General features: G+C 32.7%; 3 protein-coding genes and 1 long non-coding RNA gene across 5 annotated transcripts; 3 read left to right on the forward strand and 1 right to left on the reverse strand.

Annotated features, from left to right (window-relative positions):
• Window positions 1-422: 422 nt before the first annotated feature.
• Window positions 423-11,111, forward strand: LOC125498371 (uncharacterized). The gene is made up of 3 exons (XR_008969780.1): window positions 423-1,518; window positions 3,758-3,872; window positions 5,324-11,111. It is a non-coding gene; the product is annotated as an uncharacterized LOC125498371 (long non-coding RNA).
• A 195-nt stretch (window positions 11,112-11,306) lies between these two features.
• On the forward strand, window positions 11,307-13,492 carry LOC104897898 (myb family transcription factor PHL8). The gene is made up of 5 exons (XM_010684863.4): window positions 11,307-11,835; window positions 11,931-12,007; window positions 12,102-12,256; window positions 12,375-12,444; window positions 12,675-13,492. The coding sequence occupies exons 1-5, from the start codon at window positions 11,700-11,702 to the stop codon at window positions 13,233-13,235; spliced, it is 999 nt and encodes a 332-aa protein (XP_010683165.2). The 5' UTR covers window positions 11,307-11,699; the 3' UTR covers window positions 13,236-13,492.
• A 1,298-nt stretch (window positions 13,493-14,790) lies between these two features.
• Window positions 14,791-18,386, forward strand: LOC104897899 (protein HOTHEAD). Of its 2 annotated transcripts, none has more exons than XM_010684864.4 (3): window positions 14,791-15,042; window positions 15,967-16,620; window positions 17,416-18,386. In XM_010684864.4, exons 1-3 carry the CDS (start codon window positions 14,937-14,939, stop codon window positions 18,270-18,272), a joined length of 1,617 nt encoding a protein of 538 aa, XP_010683166.2. In that variant the 5' UTR covers window positions 14,791-14,936; the 3' UTR covers window positions 18,273-18,386. The 2 variants fall into 2 exon arrangements, with proteins under 2 accessions (XP_010683166.2, XP_010683167.2); XM_010684865.4 differs by having other exon boundaries at window positions 14,797-15,042; window positions 17,419-18,386.
• Window positions 18,387-22,678: 4,292 nt separating this feature from the next.
• LOC104897900 (E3 ubiquitin-protein ligase MPSR1) lies at window positions 22,679-23,692 on the reverse strand. The gene has a single exon (XM_010684866.4). The coding sequence runs from the start codon at window positions 23,454-23,456 to the stop codon at window positions 22,785-22,787; it is 672 nt and encodes a 223-aa protein (XP_010683168.1). The 5' UTR covers window positions 23,457-23,692; the 3' UTR covers window positions 22,679-22,784.
• Window positions 23,693-25,307: the final 1,615 nt, after the last annotated feature.

Below are 25,307 nucleotides of genomic sequence, written 5' to 3' on the forward strand. Positions count from 1 at the left end.
TAAAGTGTTTTGGAAGGGGGTAGATAAATTGTTTTTATAAGCTTGAAACAACTAGAAGGCTAGGGTCCCACTTATACTAACAAAAAAAGACTATTATTATAGTTAGGTGAATGTTAGGAAAAAGATAATAACTCGATATTAAAACTGGCAAAAGATTAAGAAAGTGATCATACTACTATCGTGGTTTAGTCCATATTATAATTGTTGTTGAAATGAAGTACATTAATTTGCGCCTAGGATTTTCTATTTGGTAATGTAGATAAAAGGCAAAATAACCTTTTACCCTAAACATTTTTTTACTAAGAAAGTTAAACAAGAGAAAGATAGATTAATAGTTCAATCATGATTATGTGTACATAGAAATGACAATTTCTGGCACTTTTTCTTAAGGTAAATTTGAAGTCCCTTACAAGTAGGGGGGATTTAGAAATCTTTCTTGTAAGTGGTGAAACTCGATATAAGGACCTATAAGGTTGGTGGTAATGTCAACACTACTAGGTTATCACATGTTGTTTAATTTTTTGACACTTACCTAACTTATTTCATCATTATCACATAATCACCATGATTCTTCACATAATAATCACTATAATACAATAACTATAACAATATGCATCTAGTCCAAGAATTAGCATAGCTCATATAAGATTCACATGCAACCCAAATGTTATTACTTCCTCCGTTTTAAAATAAGTGAAACACTTCTCTCTCATTCATGTCAGAGCTTTTTGAGAGTAATGTTTCATTTATTCCAAAATATAGGGATTATTATTTATTTTTATTATTACTTTAGTTGAAAAAATGAAACGTACCTCGAATATTACCTAATTAAACTAATTCATACAACTATCATGTTCTACCAATATTTTCTGTTTTTTATTGGAAAAGGAGAGGGATGTTATCATTAATCATAAAAGATTGAAAGAGTACAATCAAACCATACATAAACTCGAAAAATCTACCAGCCAATGTGCTGGTAGTTCCTACAAGGCTCGTAGCCTTGGTAGGGGGTTAGCCCTTGGGCTGTCTTAATTTCCCAATCAAAAAAAAGAAAAAAAAAAACTCGAAAAATAATACACGTATTATAAACCCAAGACATATCAACTCTATTAAATAACTGCTTCGATATCTTGTAAGTAGATGTCTTTAATACGTCCACCTCATCAGAAATCCATTTTAGTATAATCTTCCAATTAAGTATACATGACTGATTTTCAAGAACAACATCCCTAATCCAATGCAAAACTAAAACTAACAAACCAACCAAGGAGAGGTTACTAACACAATCATATCCATGAAGTCATAAATTGTAGATGGCTAATGCCCTGAATAATAAAAGACCTAAAATCTCAAACAATGAACTAAAAACTAGAATTAAAAATTGGGCTTGTAACTCTGAAAACGCAAGAAATTGGCCCAACCTTGACAAGTCCACAACTCAGCACATTTCCTCACTCCCGCTTTTTTTCACTCTCAAAGCTTCTTCATCAATGGACAATGATCACATTCCACACGCAGGTGAAATTTTATTCCTTTTTAATTGTTCTGTTTTCTTTTTATTTTTGATTTTTTTGGTTTATTAGCTGAATTTTCATGGTAATTTCAATTTCTATTCTGTCAAAATTGAACTACACAATTTATTTTGGTTACGAAGTAGATCACATTTCGCAATTTGCTGCAACACTCACTTTGAGGGTAAAATAGAATAATTAGTTCGAGCTCTATAAAACAGCGAAAACAATGAATGTTAGGATAGATTTAGGAGTATTTCGTAATTCTACTATCTACCTAGAATTGTTTACCTAGACATATATTTTGCATACGAAGCAGTAGAGTATTGAGGTTCATACTTTTCTTTTGAGGTTGCCATTTTTTTTTTGATTTCATTCGGCCCCCAAACAATTTTTAGGGTTTGTTCAAATTGTGTTGGGTTCTCATTCATCATCAAGAGCTATTTATTACTTATGCAGAGGACAAAGTCCTAATGCTATGCAAACGTAATATATGATACTTAAACACGGATTGAGTTGTGTCCAAGTATCCGACTCGGCTATTTTGTAGAAAAAAGTTAAGTTTTTAGTTTAAAATGAAGTATCTATATATACGATACGACACCTCGTTTTTGAGGTAAATGAGGATGTCGGAGTAACACTGAACGTAATATAATAATAATATCTACTTTTTCCGTTTCACAATGAGTGAAACATAGAGAAAGTACATACATACCAAGGAATGTATAAAGAGAAAGTTGGGATCACAATAAGGTAGAGTGATAAAACAAATAGATTGTGGTCTCCTCTTGCTTTTTGGTGGCATATATGTAATAAGAGTGAATTTTTTTACCATTTAGAGTTTGGTTTCACTTATTGTGAATATGCCGAATAATGGAAGTGTTTCATTTATTGTGAAACGGAGGAGGAAGTATATAATAGGAGTCCTACAGTGTTGAAGCTATGACATATAGCGCACAATACATGTGAGTATAAGACATTGATAAAAGAAAAGAGATGAACTCGCTTTATAATGCAAAGGGGATACTTTCCTTATTGTCATATGGTTTTAAGATGGAACCTCCTTTAAGTTTTGGAATTTTGATGCTAAAGATCATAGGTGTTTCGTTTCTCTTTCTAGGGTCATTTTCGTCATTTAGAGGTACTTCTAAGGGTGTTTTTGGAACATATAGAGAAATTAAGGGGGAATTTTTGCAATATCTGCGTGGATATTAGATTGAATGAGCTTTCCTTAGTTCAAATCCTTCCAATATTTTTTTTTTCAGATTATCAACAAAAGTAGTATACTTCTATCTAGTAAAGTAAGTAGTACAGTAGTAATATACCAATAATCAAGTTATTAGAACAAAAACATTACTATAATAATATACCAACAATCAGGTTATAGTACTAGAACAAAAGTGTTACTATAATATTTTTTTGAGGGGAAAAGTGTTACTATAATAATATATACCAATAATCAAGAATTGGGGTTGGTTCAAGTGGTGAATTTTCCCATATTCTCGAACAAAGTCTGGGCTCAATTATTCCTACCCCAAACTTTTGCTTGGAATTTAAGAGGGATCGAGGGTGTATGACTTGTAATGGGGCTGAAGGTGGGGCCTGTGTAAGGGCAGCGATTTCTTCTAACCTATTTAAAAAATATATGCAATAATTGATATGTTGGGTTACTATCTTTTGTCATGAATATAATATTTCTTTTTGTTGAATATACTACCAAACAATGATCTTAAAAATGTTCAAAACAGTTCATTTAGGCATAAATATAATATTTCTTTTTGCTGAATATACTACCAAACAATAATCTGAAACTTAAAAAATGTTCGAAACAGTTCATTTAGGCATTTCTCTGGATTGAATAGTAATTGCCTACTATGTGTTTATACTTTCTAATCTAATATGAATCATTGTGTGACCTGAGCGATACCCCGGGTGGTTGCATGGGGTACGTCTTTAAAAAAGAACTTTACTTAGGGACACTCAACTATTGTTACAAGTAATTAGATAAAATTAGGTAAAAGTAGCTGAAATTGATAGTACAAGTCAGATTTTGCATATACAAGTTTCTTTTGGAGATATAGATGATCTTAGCCTCAAAAAGACCGGAAGGAAACATCAATACATTGAAGGTGGTGTTAATTTTACCATCTTTTGCGCGTCCATTTCAACAACATGAGTTTACTATTACTATATGCCTTGACAAGTACCATACTTTATATTTTGCTTATCACTTGTTTGCTTTTCAGGGTATTATTTCTTTTCAAAGCAATGTTTAACTTTTGGGTTCCTTATAATGTGGCTAAGGTGCTTTCTTCCTTACCAATGAAGTATGGTGTAATAGTTGTACTACAGTCAATTGAAGTAAGCATTTCTATTGCTTGGATGTTATGAACTATTACTGATTCTCTTAGACAAAATAGTAAAGTTAGCCATTTCTCCATTTTCTATTGTCATTTTCCTTGTAAACATGTGGTCTCAAACAGCTTCTCTATGCGAATCATTGAAAATATTATTTATAACCTACTGTTAATCCGTGTTTTGTCTGTACGTCTCTTTCGCTTATCTGCTCCGTAATCACAATATTTTCACATTTTCCCACTAGTAGCATACTGTGGTCTATTTGAACGTGCTGCACGAACATGCCAAAAAGTCATAAGGCTATATGCAGGTTAATACTTACAGATATGAAGTAGCATAGTTATAAGCTAGATAAGTATCTAAACTACTCGTATAACTATGACATAATTTACGAACTTAAAATGGACACCAATCAGCACATTTCTAATTCTCTTCTTTATCCTACACGACTTGCACAGCTCTGTAGAAGCTAACTGACTGAGGTGAGAATAGGAGGAAGAGCAACATATTATGAGTCACCTTAGACCAAAAAGTGGAGTGATATGTAAATTGCACAATAGTGCTTCGCCACTGCCACAGCTGGCAGAAATAGCTTAATGCTAGAGCATATGCTTCGTCGGTTAGTGGTAATGAGTGGAATAGGCGTCGAGTAGAGTGCATAAGTGTTAAGAGTTAGAGAGGCAGTAACATTGAAGTGGGATGTTACTCAGGCTCTACGTCTGACCTCAAGTATCCGTACAGGATGCTCAACACTCTACGTCTGAAATCGGAATGGACATTGTTGCCAAATTTGGTAAAAGTAACTGATGTAGTAATGAACTCTTCTTCTGTCTGCATATAAGCATCTCTGTCCTGGATCGTATTAACCATATCAATACAAATCAGAAATAGATTGTTTAAAACCTTGAGTAAGTAGATGGGTTTTTAATTCGGTATACCAAGCACTTGAGCGAAACATTCATCTACCTTGTCTTATAGATCGCATGTTCTACAAATGAATATAAGGATAGCTAGCTAGTGTACAAACATAAAGAGGAAGATTTTCTGAAGTCAAATTGCTCTATATTTGCATGATCTAATAAGTATTACTTCAATCTTGGATAGTTTTTTTGTCATATGATTGCACACTATGATAAACTAAGCAGTTGAAAAGATCTGAGGTATATTGTATCACTAAGCATTCACCTAAAGTAAAAGGAACATATAGAAGCGATGAAACATTAATAACCTGGCTAGTGCTTTTGCACTCCAAATGAGATCTTGCTGTCAAGATTTGGCATCTTCCAAGCAAGAATTTGAAATGTGATCTTATCTTTAGTTGAAATATATCATTCTTATGCTACTCACACTTAATACCCATATAAGACACGACATGGGTACTTGAGGTAAAATGAATAGATATAAGAGGGTGCAACGTATGCAAAGGACTAACTGGTTTTTGTCGTATTTTTTAGGATTGTGAGGAGTAGGTGGAATTACAAATCATACCTTTGCCAAGTTTCCTTGTCGATAAGATTGAGGTAAAGTAGCATTATTCAGGAATCTTTTAACCACCAACAATACTCACATTGTTGGAGAGTTGTAAGTGTTTACATGCCTTTCCTTTTCTTTTCTTGTTTCTGGATTCCAGTATAGCATGTTGTCAGGATATATGCTTTAGCCTTTCCTTGTAAATTATTGATGTCCTATGGTAAGTTTGGCATGAGAATTAAGAATACTTTTTCAGAGCTAGTATGAAATTCTGTGCTGGAGCATACGCATGGAAACTCAAAGCAAAATTGTTGTTCTTGTTTCCACATAATTCAGCTGAAAGTTTTACTGTCTGATATTCTTTAGAAATTACTTTTCTGAGCTTAACTTTTTTTGTCCTTAAAAACTCTGTTCCCGTCCTAGAAGACGTGAATTAATTATTTAAATCAATGCAATAACTGTCATGGTTTGGTATGTGATTAGCTGACCTACTTCGAAAACAAATTACTATGACTGTTTATGTATGACAAAAGAACTTTTCAAATCAATAGGTTCTTGGAACTCTGATAATGGTTTTCTACTTGTATAATAAACATTGTCATGAGGATTATTGTTATACTTCCTCCGTAACAAAATAGATGTTACACTTTGAAAATTGCACTATTCACCTATTACATTTGACCATGCACCTTTTAATTTTAGATAATATCAACCGTTACTATATGATATGTTGTTGGATTTGTTTCAATATATACTTATAATATTAACTTCTTATCATTTTTACTAATACACAATTTAAGTTATTAATGATCAAAGTATTGCATCGACAAGTGTGAAAGTCAAAGTGTAACGTTTATTTTGTTACGGACAAAAAAAAAAGATGTACCTAGAATCATACAAAGGGGATAATAGCATTTCAGGCTGATGTACAAAGTAGTTATGTTCTAGGTTTTTGTAGGCTACTTTAAGTTCATGATACATATTGAGTGATGCAGATTGCAGAATGACCTAGCTAGAACAGATTTGGATAAACAAAATTTAATTTTTCTTTTTCTTTTTATTATACTACTTATTTTTTTTCTTTATGTCTCTGCCCTTTGAAATGATATCAAATATAATTCATGCTATCCTGTCATCTAATGAAGAAGTCCTGATGAAATTATTCAAGGGAATATATTAGCAGTGATTCTGATTTGTCTGAGTAATTAAGATGTAGGGTCTTTGACAAAGATATTCTGTTTGTAATTGTTCTAAGTATTATGTCATGACAAACATGCAAAATTATTCCCTCTTCACATCTTGTTGAAATTGTGATGATTTTTATCAGTTTGCTAGTTTGGCTATACTTTTTTGGAGCATTGCATATTCTGCATCAATCTGAAAAACCAATCTTCAATTAGAAAAAAGAAATACACAAATTCCATTTGAGGTTATGTACTTGTTTAACACAGGACTTGCAAAAATCAATGTGAAGCCAGATGAGAGAATCTAACTAATTGTCCTTGCTTCAATAGTTCATTTGCCTGTGACAGCCTGTTTGCATTATAATACTGTAAGAAGTATATGTCATTGGATACTGATATGATTTTCATTATCACTTAGTAAGTATTATAAATATTGTCTGATTGTCATACCCATATCTGACTATCCTTATCTGCCAATGAATACCAATCATTTCATGCCAAATAAATTTCATTGTTGTTTTCTGGGGGAGAGGTGGAAGGATGTTGTCACTTTTAAGCTTCAGCCTCCCTTCCAAAGAGGGAATTTCCAGAAATGATAAGTTGATGGACCAATCTTAAATACAGTTGTTTTTTTACCTGTAGACATTGATCACACACGTGGAATGTCGAAACTCAAACGTCTAATCCATTTACTTTTCTTTTTTTTACTGCTGTGTTTAACCATTAGAGTACACAGTACAGCATTATGTTTTAAGAATATTTAGAAAAGTAATCTTAACTATAACTGTGTTTTCATGATCAGGCTAACTATGAGTTATTCTAGAATGACCTCAATTACGAAGGTACCTTTTTAAATTAATCCCAGTTTTAGTTTTTCACAATATTTTCCCTTTCTTTCGTTCGATCTCCTATAGTTAACTAGAGCTTGTCACATCATTTTATGACCTTCTCAATTGGTTTATTTTTAGGTCAAAGTACCGGTTATAGCCGATATTCCTTATAGTTGGAATTATTATAAAATAACTTATAGTAGTTGTTCCGGCTGTTATTTGTATTCTTCATGTTGATTTTCCTTATCTTTGAAACAATAATGAATTGAAAAAGTATAGTAAATAATCATGTAAAAAATGTGATGCTAACTACTTATTCTTTTCTTGTGCTCAAGTATGAGGTGATGGTAAATGAGAAGCTTGATAGGTGACATACTGCTTGCATCATTTTCAGTAAGTTTACAATATTCTCTTAATTGCATTTGCTAGTTTGCAGCAACTGAATGAATTGCTTTGATGAATATTAGTGGTAACTTGGGTTCTTTTTGGTGTGTCCTTCCTTTTTATGATTCTCAAAGACCATATATTAATATATGTATTCTTTTAAATGTTGATGTCCATGCTTTTGGCTTTATAAAAACATCTTCTTCATGAGGTCCTACAGAATAATAATTGATGAGGAAGGAAGCACCTTTGCCTCCTCTTCTTCAGACTTTTTTTTGATTAATAGCCTAAGAACTTCACCTACAAACCTAAAATTAACACTTAACAGTGCTCTTTCGGCATCATCCCCAGAATCTACTTTTCCTATTATGGAATATATAAAGCAATTAAAAAGAGCTCTAAGTACTGCACCTACTTAAAGAGAAAGCTTCATCAAACATCTCTTTTTTCTTTACTTGTTTTCCAAATATTTGGGCCACTATATTTCATAAAAATTCATGCATGAAAAATATATTCCTTCCTTCATTATGGCAAGTTTGTGAATTTGAAGTATTGGATATCAACTAATCATCAAAATACAATCTTATGTATTTTGCTTACTTGTTAAGTATTTTTTGTATTAACTTTTTAACTTTACGACTAATTAATTTGGTAGGTCGGTAGTAAATGATGGTAGTGAAAAGTGATGATAAATAATGTTTTGGTGATTTTGTGAGGAAAAAGAAATCTCATGCCAAGGTCCGTGGTAGTGAGATAGTATGGGGTGCCAACGGGAATCTATGAAACAAACATATATTCGAGTTATCACAGACCTAACTTTTTATCTATTTCTCGTGGATTATATACTATTCTTTATTTAAATAACAGCGGTCTTAGTGTACTGTATTTGATAGAAGAATTTGTGATTATACATTAAGACTTTAGAAAATGTAATTTTGCATTGTTCATTACTTCCTATTATGTGCATTAAACCCTTGGTGTATGTCAAAGTGTTGTGGACCAACCAGTTAAGATCCCCAGACTAAAGGCGCGCCTATATGCTTTCAGCAAACAAAAGCATTATTGTCCCTTAATATGTGCTCTCATTTTAATTTCAGCTTTAGTAGTTGAAGTTCTTTTGTCATGTAATGTTACCTGGTATCTAATCTTTTTTCTTTTTGCATCCTGGAAATTATTTTACAATGCACCATAACATGTAATTGTAAGGCACTCAGATAACAACACTTTGAAAAATCAATCATTAAATTCTGATTCCCTCCCAAGTTATCAACACACTTGACCGCAACCCAAGAAATCTAAAGGAAGACCGATCTTTGATCAAATTGACTTTTTGGATATGTTGTTCGCCATATTGTGCCCCTAACTTTTCCCCTTTTTATTTGTGATCAATTCTTTCTCAAGTTTCAGCTGGCTTTAGGATATGGATTACTGGCTTAATCTAGTATGAATATTTACTCTTCTTTGTTTATTATTGCTTGCTTTTGTATTGGTTTAAAGCATAAAGTAGCAAGTCATTTCTATTTATATCCTAGGTGTACTTTACTTCACCTAGTACATCTTTTTGTGGAAGGGGTAGGGGGAGTTGTGGCTTCAATTGAACTTGTTTTTACCTCTTGCAAAACTATAGATAAAGTGTTGCAAAGGACATAAGAGAAAACTAGATTCTTTGATACCACGGAGTTGGTCACTTTACGATGTAAGGTCATTGATATAGTCATATAGCTCACATACGACTTAGGGTTTGTTCTGTTCAACTTATTTTGTCTTATCTTATTATGCAATGAAGATTGCATACTTTTAATTTGTTTAGATTTGGGTGTGCACTTAATATTTCTTTTCTTATGATAGTTCTCTTGGAAAAAATATCTTTATCATATATTGGTTGATATATGATGGAGTAATAATGATTTTAGTTGAGAGAATCATATCATATAGGGGTATAAACAACGATCTCTTGAATAAAATATCGCAAGGAAAATCTTCTTTTAGTTTTGTGATCCAATAGAAATGCAAGTAGGAAAAAATAAATGTTCTATGTACAGTTAATGTACATGTAGAATAGTCCTTCATTGAGTTATTCTTATAGTGCAAACCAAAGTTAAGGATAAATTCTATGCTCATATCTACTTTGCAACTTTCTAACCAAAATATGGGTATTGAAATGAACAGCCCATTTGTTATAGCATGGCCGCATGGTTCTGATCCTAACTTCTGGAAATGGTACAAGAGAAGATTCTGGGTATTTCAATGTTTACATTGTTACTGTGAAAAAAATGATGCAATTGCAGGTGTCGTTAAGGAATATTATTAATCAGGAAAAGTATACCAACAAGTGCTTGGAATAGCTGATAAATAGTTGTTTTTTTGCTTAACTAGAAATCTCGAGTTCAAGCCATAGGGTTGCAGACTGCAGTGACCCTTATTAAGAAAGATTCCAAACAAATTGGGACCTAACCCGGCTCAAATCCGGATTAGTCGAGATCTAGTTATTTGAAATAGTATAGGACTCTAATATAATATACTTACCATAACTCTAATACTAGTAGGCTTCGAATTGCCGGGTGGTTTCATAAAAGAAAAAGCAGGGGAAGTATAACGGAATTTACTCTGCTGGTCAAGCTAATAATTATTAAGACATAACCAGACTTGGGGATGAAGGATAGAACCTCTGAGCTGTTACTGTAAGTACCTTTTTACCTCTATAACTATTCTTTACCGTAAAAATATTATCTTGAATGAGCCAGTGCTAAAAATATTCTGAGAACCCAAAAAAAGGAAGTAATTTTGTGACCATATCTTCATATAGTGCTCACGGCTCCTAACATCTGATTCCTCTGTGCATGGATAATTCTGCATTATATCTTTGGTTCTATTCTTGAGTAGAGATAGAGGGATGGAGCAAAAGAGTTCTTGTTAAAATTAAAATGAACTGGCGGATTTGATACTCATTTTTGTTTTAGTTGATGAGAATGGCTTGAGTGTACCCCAAAAATCTATGAATAGATTCTTTGGTTCCTATAAGCTTACAAGGAACAATAGGAATCTCACTATTTCCACCATATGAAAGAAAACGAGAGGAAAAAAGTAGGAAAAAAAGAACATTATAGGTCTAATTTCTTTTCAATCAATTGGGTGGGGGGAAGAAAATATCCACTAAAACAATTCGTATCAATACACTCGTCCGTTTATTTTTCTTCCTACACCCACTTATATGTTCTTTCGTATCAATACACTCGTCCGTTTATTTTTCTTCCTACGCCCACTTATATGTTCTTTCGTATCAATACACTCGTCCATTTATTATTCAATGTGTCGTCTTCAATAGTATGTTCTTTCTACATAGAATGAGTTCTCTTTACCTGAACTTATTTGAACCAAACTTATTAGACTTGCTTGTACTAATCATCTCCAGTTTATTATTTTTCTTCCTACGCCCACTTATATGTTTTTATTATTTATGATGGTGGGGTACCTAATTCCCCTCTGAAGAAGATAGGTATAGAGGAAGGAAAGAGAGGTAGAGGAAGATAAAAACAAAGGCTACACTTTTATTCCTTTTTATTTTTTCTATCCTTTTGAGACTCCATGTTGAAATTGTGTTACTTTCTCTGTTTTTGCTGCCACACAGAGATTCTCTCCACTTCCTTTCAAGTCAAAGGAGATGGGAGAGAAAAACAAATTGAAAACCAAAAAAAAAAAAAAAAAGTTAATAATTTTCTTTTAGGGGAGGTGAGAGGAAGGACACGAGAGAAAAGAGATGGAGCATCCCCAGCTCATGGGCATATATTCCTTTTACAGCCCCACTTAAAATGTTTCCAGATATGGAGTGAGAATATAGGACAAAGCCAACTAACTTGTTAAATTATATAATATGAACCCACATCTTCTGCATATATGAAGCAGCATTCATAGCTAGAAGAGTTAGATATATACATACATTTCTCCATAAAACCTGAAGAAATATGGGTCATCTTCAAAATATGCAAACTCAAGATATGAACTTAGTATTATCTACTGATGCAAAGCCTAGGCTTAAATGGACGCCTGATCTTCATCAACGGTTTGTCGATGCAGTCAATCAGCTCGGTGGTGCAGACAGTTGTGTATCGATCCATTCGTTAATCGAATTCATATTTCTTACATTATGTGTCTCTATTTTGTTTTAATAGTATGGTTTTTTTCATCTTAAGCAGAGGCAACGCCAAAGGGTCTGATGCGAGTGATGGGAATTCCAGGACTGACTTTGTATCATCTCAAGAGTCATTTACAGGCATTTTCCTTATCTGATTCTATTACTAAATGTTTAGCTTCTATTCTATGAAAGGGCTGAGTTTTGAAGTGCACATACCATGTTATCATGGCAGAAATATAGGCTTGGAAAAGATAATCAGCAATCAGAAACCTGCAGTGAATCTAAATCAGATGGTGCAGATTACAAAGAAAGCCATAGCATGGATGTGCTTAATCTTTTCAGCGAGGAAAAGGAAATAAATGATCCAACTCAAGAACATATTAATGAGTAATATTCTTAATACTTGCACAATGTTTTACCTTTCTTTTCTGTCTTCATTTGAGTTTTAGTTTGGATGGCAAGATCAAATTTTCATATGAATGATTCTTGTCATGCTAATTTACAGAAATATCCATATTGCTCAAGCTCTAAAAGTGCAGATGGAGGTACAGAAGAAACTCCATGAACAGATTGAGGTAAGAACAAATCACATTTAACCTTGTTTTGATTTAGAAATTGTCTGGCCACTTACGGTATAGCCTCCCTATGTAGGGAACTTCGGTCATTTAGATTGATAACTGTGAGTTTTACCAGAAAGAAATGACAGCAATATCCCAACTTCGGGGTTGATGAGAATCGAACTCCCCCTCTCCCTCAAACTAAACTTCAGTATTGATAATTGTGAAAACAATTATATGTTTATTAGGTACAAAGGCACTTGCAGTTGCGAATTGAAGCACAAGGAAAATATCTGCAGAAGGTACTGAAGAAAGCAGAGGAGACACTTTCAAGCTACAACTGTTCAACAGCTGGGGTAGAACATGCGAAAGCCGAACTCTCTCAATTAGTCTCTATGGTTAGCAGTTCATCATTATCTGGGCTAACAGATTTATCCTTAGATAATGTAGCTCAGAAGACACATATGGTGATGAGAAATGCAGGATGTTCTGTTGAAAGTTCCTTAACTTCATCAGAAAGCTCAGAGAGAAGAGAAGAAGAGAAAGAAGAAGAAAAGTTTATGTTTATGCTTCCATTGTTGGAACAATCAAGAACAAAGGGGTTAAGTTCAAGAAAAAGGAGCAATAACAACACAATTTCTGGTGAGAAAACAGGTAGCAAGAGATCAAAACAAGTGTATGAAGAAGATAAAATGGGGCATGGGTTGATAAAGTTTGGACTTTTGGAGACATTTGATCTTAATAGCCAATGTGAGAATGACTTAGATTTAGGTCCAAGGCAACCAATAGACTTGAACTCTAAGGAATAGAAATATTCTGTGTGCATCTTTATTAGGTGCTTTTTAGGGTGGACCATCAAACTAGATTGGCCTCCTATATATAATTTTAGTTTATTATAGTGAATTTTTATGTGCCAAAATTAGTGGGTTATAGGAGATAATGTTTGTTTGTATATTTTTGGACTTTCTGGCCAACTTTTTAGAGTATATACTGAGAACTGGGAAGAGGTATATCTTGTAATGTAATAGGAGTATTTGTATATATAAAGTAGCTTACTTTCTTTGTCTTTGTTGTTTTGGGAAACATATAACATATGAATTGTGAATGATTATATATCTTGTCAGAGCTGTGTAATACTGGGCTTGGAGATAGTGGAAACTGGTTGTTTAGATAGAATTTGGATTGGCTCATTTTGGTCATGTTTAAATTGGACATCTTTAGCTTGAATTTAGATCTACCTAACTAGCTTTATAGTCTATATAGTGTTTAAGTTTGGGTGCCGGGTTGCGGTCATATTGGATCGGGTATATTCAACATTTAACGGTTATGATCAGATATAACCCGTGTTTGGATCCTCTAGAGTTGTAAAATAACTCTATAAGGTAGAGTTTGAGCAATATCAACCATTGAATAAAAAAAAAATCAATGGCTCATATATTCTCTTTCCAAAATCCCTTCCTATTTTATCTCATCAAAATCAACGCCTAAATATTTCCCTTCCACCAATACGAGCCTTTGATTTTAAAATGTATGGTTTAGATACAACTCTATCTTGTAGAGTTTCACTAAAACTCGAGAGGATTCGGACTCAAAAAATTAAAAGCATGAGTGGCTTATGTGTTAGGGAAATGATGTTTGTTAAACTTTACATATATGGCAATCAACCATACAAAGGATCGACTAGCGATGGATCAAGTCTTTCGAAACAGGTAGGGTAGTTTAGATCTTGTTGTCTCTTGGTTTGGGTTGAGTCATACTGAAGTTAGGTTAATAATTTTCAGGTCGTATAGGGTAACATTCGAGCCCGTATTTGATTTGAATTAGTAATAGGTTACTGAGCATTTGGGCTTTCAGACTTTAAAATATTATTTAAAATTTGTGAGTCACATCATTATATATATAATATCATTCGTTTTTTATTACAAGCAAATATGCAAGATTGGAGACCATTGATAATTTTTCTTAGGTGTTATTACTAGTTACACCTTTGTAACTAATTACATGTATTTGGTTAGTTTGTTTATCTCTAAGAAATGAGATAAGATTCATCATCATTGCTATTAAATTTCTTTTTTTACTAGCTACACCTTTGTATGATTATAGAACAACCAATGAAGAACCATTTTTACTTCATAATAATAGCTACTTTTTTTGGTACGATAATAATACTAAATGGTAGGTAAGAGTACCTTTCTACTTTCCACTATGAACAAATTCGAATTAGGCCTATCAATTACACATGAAAGCCAAGGAAGAGCATGTAATTATAGCTATCCCAAACAACATTATGATGTACCCAATTAAAATTAGCCTAAAGTTATAATTGCTCAAAACATGCGCAAAGTTTTCTAGCTACCATATAACTCAAATTAGAAGAGTTTTCCATGCACCTTCAAAACCATAATTTCTGATATATATCATTGTACGTATTTGGAACAATTTCAACATTATTTTCTACTCTCTTTTCCCTCCCAAAAAATAGCAAATAACCTATTTTCACAATATCATAGATGAAGCTTCAACGAACTACTAGAATTGGGATTCTCATCCATTGTGTTCTTTCACTCCTCTACTTATGCACCTCATCACCCACTGCGTCTCCTTTATGTGACAAAGGTAAGTTTTCCATCTTCTCTCGCAAATATATTACGTACAAATGTGTTTCATAGTATAGAGGAAAATATTTTAAACTGAATTTATCTTCTAAAACGTTACATTTTAATTCAAACTAGCTATCGAAGTTAATTTTTCTTCGCTTAGTTCCTTTACATAAATATTAAAAATGACAAAAAGAGAAAATGAGAGGAATACCACTTAAAGGAAAATGAATAAACTAATATTCTAGGAAAAGAATTTTAAATTCCTTAAAACCATACATAATCAGATAGCCTACATATCTTCTCGCGTTTATAATTGAAAATGGTTATCTTAATCAATATGTAAAAGACTCATATTCATAGAGAAAAGAACAACAAAAACATGTATATTGAAAAGAAATGATAAATCAAGCTCAAAGCGGATTCAAGAGATAAGGAGTCCCCCCCCCCCCCACCCATTTCTCTCTTCGAAACACCCATTTATGAAATTAGTAAAGTATCTCTAATATATATGTCAATTTTTGAGAAGTTTGGTGTCCACCTCGAATGCCTTTTTCACTGTTTCAAAAATTAATGTTAATATACTATAATTATTCTACTTCCTCCATTTCATAATACACACTACATTTTCCATTGTGGAAAGTTTCACATTACTTGCTACACGTCCTTTTATAGCTAATAAACTCTATTTATCTCTCTCCTCTCACATGGATCCCTCCTCTTTTTACTCTCGATCTCTTTCTTCTCCAAAAATTGCCTATAAACCCGTGAATTGAGAAGTATAGCGAGTAATATGAAACGGAACAAGCACATGTTTTACGACTTGAAGCACCCATAACATTGCGTGCATTTGTTATATCCCTACTTATGTCAATAGTATGAATGAAATCACTATGAATGTATGATCCTTGGTATATCAAAAATCATGTTGTTGACATTACAGGCCTTACAGTCGAAGTTCCTTACATGACTTCGAATGTTGAAGAAATCGAAGGAAAATCGTTTGATTATATCATCATTGGAGGTGGAGCAAGCGGCTGTCCTTTAGCTGCTACACTCTCACAGAAGTTCTCCGTGCTTGTAATCGAAAGAGGAGGCTCACCTTATAACAATCCAACCATTCTCGAACGAAACGAATTCGGGTATTCACTTGTAGAAACAAACAAACACACTTCAGTAGCACAAAAATTCATTTCCTTAGATGGAGTAGAGAATTATAGGGGAAGAGTTTTAGGAGGATCAACGGCTATAAATAGTGGGTTTTATAGTAGAGCAAGTAGTGAATTTGTTAAGAAAATGAGGTGGGATGAAAAGATGGTAAAACAAGCTTTTGAATGGGTAGAAAAAAGGCTTGTTTTTGAGCCAGAAATTCTAAGTAGTTGGCAATCTGTTGTATTGGAAGGGTTGTTAGAGGCAGGGGTTTTGCCTTTTAATGGCTATAGTTTGGAACATGTTGAAGGGACTAAGTTAAGTGGTAGTATATTTGATGTGTCTGGGAAAAGGCATACTTCTGCTGATCTTCTTGCAGGAGGAAATCTGAAGAATATTGTTGTTCTATTGAATGCAACTGTGAGTAAGATCTTCTTCCAACATGATGGTGAGTTTACCATGAAACTTTTATGTCATTCTAAACATTTTGGAATTTGATTATCTATTTCTAGTTGCAATGTTGCATCTTCATATATGTTACTACTTCATCTCTAGGGAAATATTTAAATGATAAACTCGTAAGAATATATGCTAAGTAAAACTGAAAAAGTAGCATTTTTTCTGTCGCTGAGTGTCGCATATAGATCAGTTTTTTTACTTGTAGTTCTTTCAACATTAAGTACTTATTTTTTAGTAACAAAAAAATATTGTTTTCAAAAACTTACATTTGTTAGGTTCGTCTTTAAAAAAGTGATCTTGACCCCCTAGACACTTTAGTTGGTAGCGGATTCACATAATTACTTATTTGACCAATTGGCATTGTTTGTTATTTGTATCTGGTTTTTAGGCCTTTATCTAGCTATTTTGAATGTTGAGATTGATGTTTGTTAAGATCAATTATTGGTCGGTTGTTTGGTTGTTAACCACTAGTTGTTAATTTTGTGCAATACAAACAATCTTCGGGTAAAACAACCAAAACCCAATCAAAAAAATTCTGCATATATTATTATTTAATTAAGAAACTAATTTCTAAGCCAATCAAAAAGCCATCTACAAACAGTACTTTTTGTATTTTAGCGTATAAAAAAAACCTAAAACAAAATCGAAAAATTACCAAACAACATGAATGTTAACATGTTAAATAGTTCCTAAAAGATACTTCATTATGTACTCAAATTAAAACTCAGACAGTAAACTCTAAACTTCTTTTACCTTGTTTGAATTTCTGATAAACAAAAAAAAGCAGGTGATCAACCAAGGGCCAAAGGAGTAAAGTTCATCAAAAGTACAGACAACACCAAAAAATCCTACAAAGTATACCTAAAGAAGGCAGACAATTCAAGCACATTAAGCAGTGAAGTTATACTATCAGCAGGAGCACTAAGCAGCCCACAAATTCTAATGCTAAGTGGAATTGGACCTTCAAAACACCTCCAAAATTTCAACATTTCTGTTGTAGCAAACTTGAAAAGTGTAGGAAACAAAATGCAAGACAATCCTGCTATTTCTCTCCTAGTAGACTCTAAGCCAAAATCACGCATACCAGATACACCCCAAGTAACAGGTATAACAGATAGTTATAAGATCATACTCGAATCGATCATCGTTCCTATTAGTACAAACTTAACCAGAGTTTCTATAGCTGGTAAGCTTGCATTTCCTGCTTCGACTGGCAAACTCGAGCTAAAGAACAAGGATCCTAGGGATAATCCGTTGGTAAAGTTTAACTATCTATTAGAAGATGAAGATATGGAGTTTTGTGTTAAGATACATCAGTTGGTTGAACAAGTATCAATGTCAGATTCTGTAAGTGTTTATTTGGGAAATGAACGTAATAGGTTTCAGAAGTTGGGAAAAGAGGAAAGTAAAGAGTATTGTAAGAAGAATGTGAGTACATTTTATCATTTTCATGGAGGTTGTACTATAGGAGAAGTAGTCGATGAAGAGTATAGAGTTTTTGGAGTGAAGGGTTTAAGAGTTATGGATGGGTCTACTTTGGTTGAATCCCCAGGGACTAATCCTATGGCTACACTTATGATGCTAGGGAGGTATCAAGGTTTGAAAATTTTAGAAAAAAGAATGGGATCGTCTTCGAATTGAATAAACTTTGTTAATTAAGTGTTGATGTTGTGTGTGTTTTTTTGTATGTTACTGGTTATTAAAGCGATGTAACAAATTAATTGTATTATAATATATTTTCTCTGTTTTAAAATACTTGCAACCAAAGTTCCTGATATATAACTTTTACGAAGATTTTTGATAGCACGTTACACACACGATAATTTGATTTGTTTTACCGGTGTTAAACTATTATTAATCTTTCATTTGCATTGTCCATAATCCTACTAAAGATACGTGTCATAAACTTTGCTTGTAGCAAGTATTTTAAAACAAAGGAAGTATGTATTTTCAACTTTCAAGAATGCTATTAGTACAAGTTTTCAAGTAATTTTTGTCAATTGTGTACCATGGCTTGATATGCATCTTTTTTGTTTAACCCTGATATTGCTATAAAGGCCGATATGTGTCTATTCTAAGGCATGAGTATGCTTTCAAATCATCTTCCACGACCTTAATACATCCCATGGGTCTATTGCTTGGCTTCAAAAATGTATGAAACTGTATTATAGCCTATAGGCCTTATCATTGGCTATGTTGAGGGCTTGAGGCCATTTCTAAACCTTTCCTACCTTTTTACTACACAAAATCTTGATGCTAATTGTTACACCATTATTTATAGTGTAATAACTCATAAACCACCACTTCTTGATTTGTTTAAAAAAGCTCAAAAAAACATTAAATAAATGACAAACGACGTAAGATTCATGTATTAATTATTTGTATAGTCCACGTCATTCTTGGTGAAGTTTTATGACATTATGCATATTACATAATAAGTAAGGGTATAACATGTTACAAGTTTATAACCAAGACAAAGAAGGATTCCTAATTAAGGGGCTTAGATTGAGGTGATCAAATAGTAGTTCGTGTGTAAAAAAAAATTTCCTCTAATCATGACTAGTCAGGCAATTTTTTTTATGCTCAAGACCCATTATTTCAAGCCAAAAAAACAATAGGTTTAGGCCTAAAATAGGCCAGGCTAAAATTTGAAATAAAACCCATCCTAAATAAAACAGGTCAAGCTCGAATTCAGGCCTAAAATTTTTGCCCAAACCGACATTTTTTGAGTTGGGCTCGTGGGCCAAACTCACTTTGATCAGCTCTAGGCTTAGGATATATGGATATGACTCTCGACATAAATTAGTATTGCTTTAAATTGTCTTCTATGACATATTTTGTGACTAGTTCAATCATGAAATAGTTGCAAATAGTCAAACACCAATACACCACCATATGCTCGTTCTAAGGCAAGGAGTTCTTTCAAATGTCATCCTACGGCTTGAAAATGCATCCATGAGTATCTGCAAGTCTATTGTAAAGTCCTGCGAAATGCATTATAATCTTAAAATTTTGCTTTATTTTCACTAGTTCGTAGTCGGCATTAAGGTGTCTTATCGGGAGCCTTGAGATGTTTTACAAAGACTCTCAGATGATTGAAACCCTCCACATTAAATTTGAAAAATATCTTATAATTTGATCAAAATTAGAAAACTGACTGCGACTCGTGAATTAAATCCGATTTTTCTAAATTCAGCTCATTCTAAACTCAAATACATATTTTTCCAATAGATATAAAAAAACAAATCAAGGTAAACCAGGTCATATATTTTGTAAATTGCATTGAGCTATTTATGATATTTGCCACCACTCTTAATTAATGCTAATAAAAAAATAAAGAAACATGAATTTTAAAAGTTACAATTTAAATTAATGCTAATAAAAAAATAAAGAAACATGAATTTTAAAAGCTACAATTTACTTATAATATTTCTGAAGAACTATATGAAAGTCATTTAGCTCAATTGTTAAAGACTTACAATTGTGGCACCCAAGACTTGAGACAAAATCTATCTATACAAAATCTATCTATATCACCACGTTTAGTCGCACATCTATATCAAAATTTTATTTGTAACATTTCTTGAATATAATTTATTCCATATAAATACCATTTTCAACAACTTCCTACACGTTAGTCAAACAAAGTAGCACCAAGAAAACGTATAAAATCTCTAAAGAATATTTCTCAAATAATATGAATTAGAATTGCAACATGTATCCTGCCCAACTTATCAACTGTTTTATATCGAAGAAAACATACCCTAAATATATAAAAACCACCTTACACAATCAAATCTTGCGCCAAAACACTAGTCATCTTCATGATTCATGAGTTATATGATCATGCAATTTTCACTTTCAAAAAATTAGCGCAATTTAGATCCTGCACCAGGGTGTAGGATGAGGAACCTACACCTTGGCCAAAACTACGTAGTTTTGATGCTTTTAAGGGCCAAAATTGGCAGGCTTTTGGCAGAATTTTAGGTGGGCCAGCTCTTTCTCTCTCATCACTCACTTATTCCCTCTTTTTCTCTCTCATTTATTTTTCAAAACCATTTCAATTATCTCTCTCATTTATTTTGTTCTTCATTTATTTCTCCCTTATTTTCATTCATTTCTATTTTAAATTTTCAAATGTTGATATTTGATTTTATATTCTGTTTTGCATTTTTAAAACTTTTTTTAATGTACAAATGCATATGGTTTGATATACAATAATATACGAGTGTACATTTGGAGATTTTCAGTGATCAAAGTATTGACCATCAGTGTACATTGTGATTTATCCTTATTTACGTTGGTTGCGGAACCTTTTTATTATTATTAGCTCCACCTACAGTTGCATGTACATGCACGTACATTGCATGTACACTTTGTTGACTTCATGTACATTAAGTGGGTTACAATCATGTTGTTATGTGTTGACCTTTTAATCTAGTACCCATATTGAGTTTTTTTTTTTTGTTTTTTTTGTGTTTATAGAATATTTATGCATGCATGTTAGTGAAGCTAATGTATATTTAGTCATACACAATGATCATTAACGCAACTTTAATGTACACAGAACAAAGTCAGCTGATAAAATAACTTGAACATTCAGTCATAACAACATTGTACATTCAGGCTTAATAATTGAACAATCTTGCTAGAATAATTGTACATTGAGTCATATCCAGTGAACATTCAATCAAACAGTAATGTATCATTATTTTCAGTGATCAAAGTAATGACCATCAGTGTACATTGTGATTTATCCTTATTTACGTTGGTTGCGGTACCTTTTTTTTATTATTAGCTCCACATACAGTTGCATGTACATGCACGTACCTTGCATGTACACTTTGTTGACATTCATGTACATTAACTAGGTTACAATCATGTTGTTAGTATGACCTTTTGTTTTATACCCATATTGAGTTTTTTTTTGTGGCACCTGGAGCACTATGAGGTATAGGACTGTAATTGTACATATTGAATTTCATTAGCGAACAAACATCAACACACCAGTGTACAAAGATTGCAAATTACTCACTTAACATCAGCTTTAGGAATTGGGTTACTTTTATTCTATTATGTTTCTTTGTAAATTCTTGGCTTCATGGTTGTTCATTAACAAAATCAAAATGTACAATGACATCCCCCATAAAATCGTCAATAACACACAATGAACAATAATAGATATCCAAAACAAAAAAACAAAAAAAAACTCAATACGAGTATTAAAACAAAAGGTCAACACATAACAACATGATTGTAACGTTAACCCAGTTAATGTACATGAATGTCAACAAAGTGTACATGCTAGTACTGCATGTACATGCAACTATAGGTGGAGCTAATAATAAAAAAAAGGTACCGCAACCAACGTAAATAAGGATAAATCACAATGTACACTGATGGTCATTACTTTGATCACTGAAAATCCCAAATGTACACTCGTATATATTGTACATCAAACCATATGCATTTGTACATCAAAAAAAATTAAAGAAATGCAAAACATAAAATAAAATCAAATATCAACATTTGGAAATTTATAATACAAATGAATGAAAATAAGGGAGAAATAAATGAAGAACAAAATAAATGAGAAAGAGAGAATTGAAATGGTTCTTGAAAAATAAAATGAGAGAGAAAGGGAGGAAATGAGTGAGTGATGAGAGAGAAAGAGCTGACCCACTTTCATAAATACTACCAAAAGCTTGCCAACTTTTAGCTTCCCTAAAACCATCAAAACTACGTAGTTTTGGACAAGGTGTAAGATGCTCATCCTACACCTTGATGTATAATCTATTAATTGCGGCTCACTAAGATAATTTGCCAAATCAAACACGATCATTCAAACAGAATCAACTATGTCAAACAAAATTGACATGACATCAATAAACCATTCCATTTTTCTTTCTTTTTTTTTAAAAAAAAATTATCCATATACTTCTTTACTATATACAAACTCAAATTTCAACAAACCACACTAAAATTGAATCAATAACAAAATCCCAAAAAAATAATTGAAAAAAATTACTTAAAAATTTTCCAAACAATGAAAAATAACCCAACAAATTTATTTCACTTCTACCAAATTCCTCAATATACACAAATCACATCCAAAAAAAAAACATACCCTACTACTACAAATTCCCTAATAATTCAAATAAAATTTGAATCAAGATTCTCAGAATTATCACCATTTGTTCTTCTTCTACCTCTCCCAAACACAAAACTAACCCAAATCTGTCTTTGTCCTGTATTATTATTTTCTCTCTCCTCATCTTTCTTCTTCCCCTCTTCATCCACCGGCATCTTAAACCTACAAACAGGGCACGTTCCATGAATTCCCAACCATTTCTCAATACACCCACCATGAAATCTATGCTCACATGGCATTTCCTTTACAATTTCACCAATTCTACACTCTTCCAAACAAATCACACAATCATCTTCATCTTCTTCTTCTCTGATCTCGACACCTGGCAAACTCTCAATCGCTGATTTTGATGCAGGTGGTTGTCCTTCTTTTCCGCGAAACAGAGAATCAAACCCTTCTACTGTTGTTGTTGTTCCTTCTATAACAACCATACCTTGTGTTAGTGGGTTGATTAAAACAATTCTTTCTCCTTGATTTTCTTCATCTGGGTTTTGTTGGTTTCTCGAGTTATCATCTGGGCTTGACCCGGATTCGGTTTCTTGGGTCGGGTTTTGGGTCGGGTCGGTGCTGGTGAAACCTAGAAGAAAGGGGATGAACATTGAAAGATCTCTGTTTCTGGAGTTTATTAATCTTTCTAAGATTGATTGCATCTCTTCTGCAGATTCTGAAGCCATTTTTTTTAGTTTTAGGAGAGAGAAAGAGAATTTCAAAGATGTTTATAAGAAATTAATGGTATGAAATATGAATGTTGAGGAGAATGGGGAGTTTATATGAAGTACGGTTACAGACTTACAGCCCACAGGAAGATAGTAGAAGGATCTGGAATTTTCGTGCATGTCCTAATTTTCTCCTTATATTTTTGCTTCAAAGAATAATTAAAAAAAAGAAAGTATGGATTTTGATTTTGATTTTTTTTTGTTTTGGGTGAAGTTTATCCACAAGTGAAGAGATATTTGTGAAGAGGAGAAATTTGGTTGTGGACCCACAATTGAGGTCAAATAAGTAGGTTCTAGTCCCATCAGTTTGATATAAGCTAATAATTGATTGCCATCTGTAGAAGTAGGTGGGTTTTTTTTGGATTAAAGTAAATTAGATGGAATTTGATAATGAAGGGATTAATGATAGTAATAGGTTAATGAATGTTTGGGGGAGTGGAATCTTTGGGTATCATGAAAAGGCATGTGATTGGAATTATGAGAATTTTGTTTTAATGATGATGGGAAATTATAAAAGTTCACTACCCAATAAGGACCTAAACTATGAGAATTTTTTCTAACAAGGACCTCAACAATTTTTTTGATCTACTAAGGACCTCAAATTAACCATGGTTACATTTTCCATCCAATTTTATTAACTTTGTTTATTTTTTGTTTAAAAAATTGAAAAGGTCCCACCAACTCAATTATTCTTTATTGCTCTCCATCTTCCTCCTAATTTGACGTCAACTCTTTTTTCATAAAACTATGAGTATTTTTGTCAAATTGGTACTTTAAGATACATTCTTTGATCATATGATCATTTTTAAAAAAAATCACCACGTGTTTATTTTTAAAGATTTCCTTCAATCATATGAGTATTTCTAAAAATTTCGACTATATATAAGATATTGTAGAAATTTATTAAAAACACATATGCCGTAGTAATTTCTTTAAATACTCATATGGTAAGTTCTTAACATATGTTGGCGTCCACCTTCCAACGACGTTGTCAAACTCAATTTTGATAGATAAAACACTTCTTCTTCCACGTCGGCTGGTTTTTGCCCTTTATCCTGCTTTTGGGAATAGTTCTGGCATGAATTCATTAACTACTGACCCGAGACTTTTTATTAGTGTCCGAGAGAGAAAAGAGAAAAAAGGTAAAGAATTGAGAGAGATATTGTAACACCCCCAAATTTCTCTCTTTATAAAGAATATATTTTAATATAAACACTTGAGAAACTTGAGAGTATTACCGCACGTTGATAACGTTAAAGGCTAAACTACTAACTACTAATTAACAATGCAGCGGAAATAATAAAAATAACTTCTCTTTATTGATAAATAAAAATTTATTGCTTCAACTAAGACAAAGGGAAATGTAAAAAAATGACTACTAAACTAAGCTATGTAGTAATCCTCACTAGCTCCCATATGTAGTATGCATCGTCAACCTGAAAAATCTGCTCACCAAAAGGATCATCACAGGGACAAAGCCATAAAACAACAAACAAAATGCGTGTCAGTAAAAATACTGAGTACATGTATATGCGGAAATTTAAATACTTTACTAAACATTCAAAATACTCATATAAACCTTCCTTGGATACTTGAAATAACTTGTATAAATTCCTTGGATACTTGTATAATATAAAGTGTATAAATTTAATAAAACTCCTTTTTCCTTGCCTAAATACCTTTCCTAAAGTATGCACACCCCCCAAGTTTAGTATTCCTTACTGAGTCTATTACGAGGGGAACTACCTTGTCCACATGACTTATACAAAAAGTACATGGGTAAATAATAATAGCTACCGTTCTTGTTAG

This window comes from Beta vulgaris, chromosome 6, assembly GCF_026745355.1.
Source record: "Beta vulgaris subsp. vulgaris cultivar EL10 chromosome 6, EL10.2, whole genome shotgun sequence".
NCBI lineage: Eukaryota > Viridiplantae > Streptophyta > Magnoliopsida > Caryophyllales > Amaranthaceae > Beta > Beta vulgaris.

What these genes read in the sequence shown, in the direction of transcription:
- LOC104897898 (XM_010684863.4), top strand. Translation starts at nt 11,700, where the DNA reads ATGGGTCATCTTCAAAATATGCAAACTCAAGATATGAACTTAGTATTA. An exon ending in TCAGCTCGGTGGTGCAGACA is followed by an intron (nt 11,836 to 11,930) that starts GTTGTGTATCGA and finishes CATCTTAAGCAG; the next exon opens with AGGCAACGCCAAAGGGTCTG. An exon ending in ACTCAAGAACATATTAATGA is followed by an intron (nt 12,257 to 12,374) that starts GTAATATTCTTA and finishes GCTAATTTACAG; the next exon opens with AAATATCCATATTGCTCAAG.
- LOC104897899 (XM_010684864.4), top strand. Translation starts at nt 14,937, where the DNA reads ATGAAGCTTCAACGAACTACTAGAATTGGGATTCTCATCCATTGTGTT. An exon ending in GTCTCCTTTATGTGACAAAG is followed by an intron (nt 15,043 to 15,966) that starts GTAAGTTTTCCA and finishes TTGACATTACAG; the next exon opens with GCCTTACAGTCGAAGTTCCT. An exon ending in GATCTTCTTCCAACATGATG is followed by an intron (nt 16,621 to 17,415) that starts GTGAGTTTACCA and finishes AACAAAAAAAAG; the next exon opens with CAGGTGATCAACCAAGGGCC.
- LOC104897900 (XM_010684866.4), bottom strand. Translation starts at nt 23,456, where the DNA reads ATGGCTTCAGAATCTGCAGAAGAGATGCAATCAATCTTAGAAAGATTA.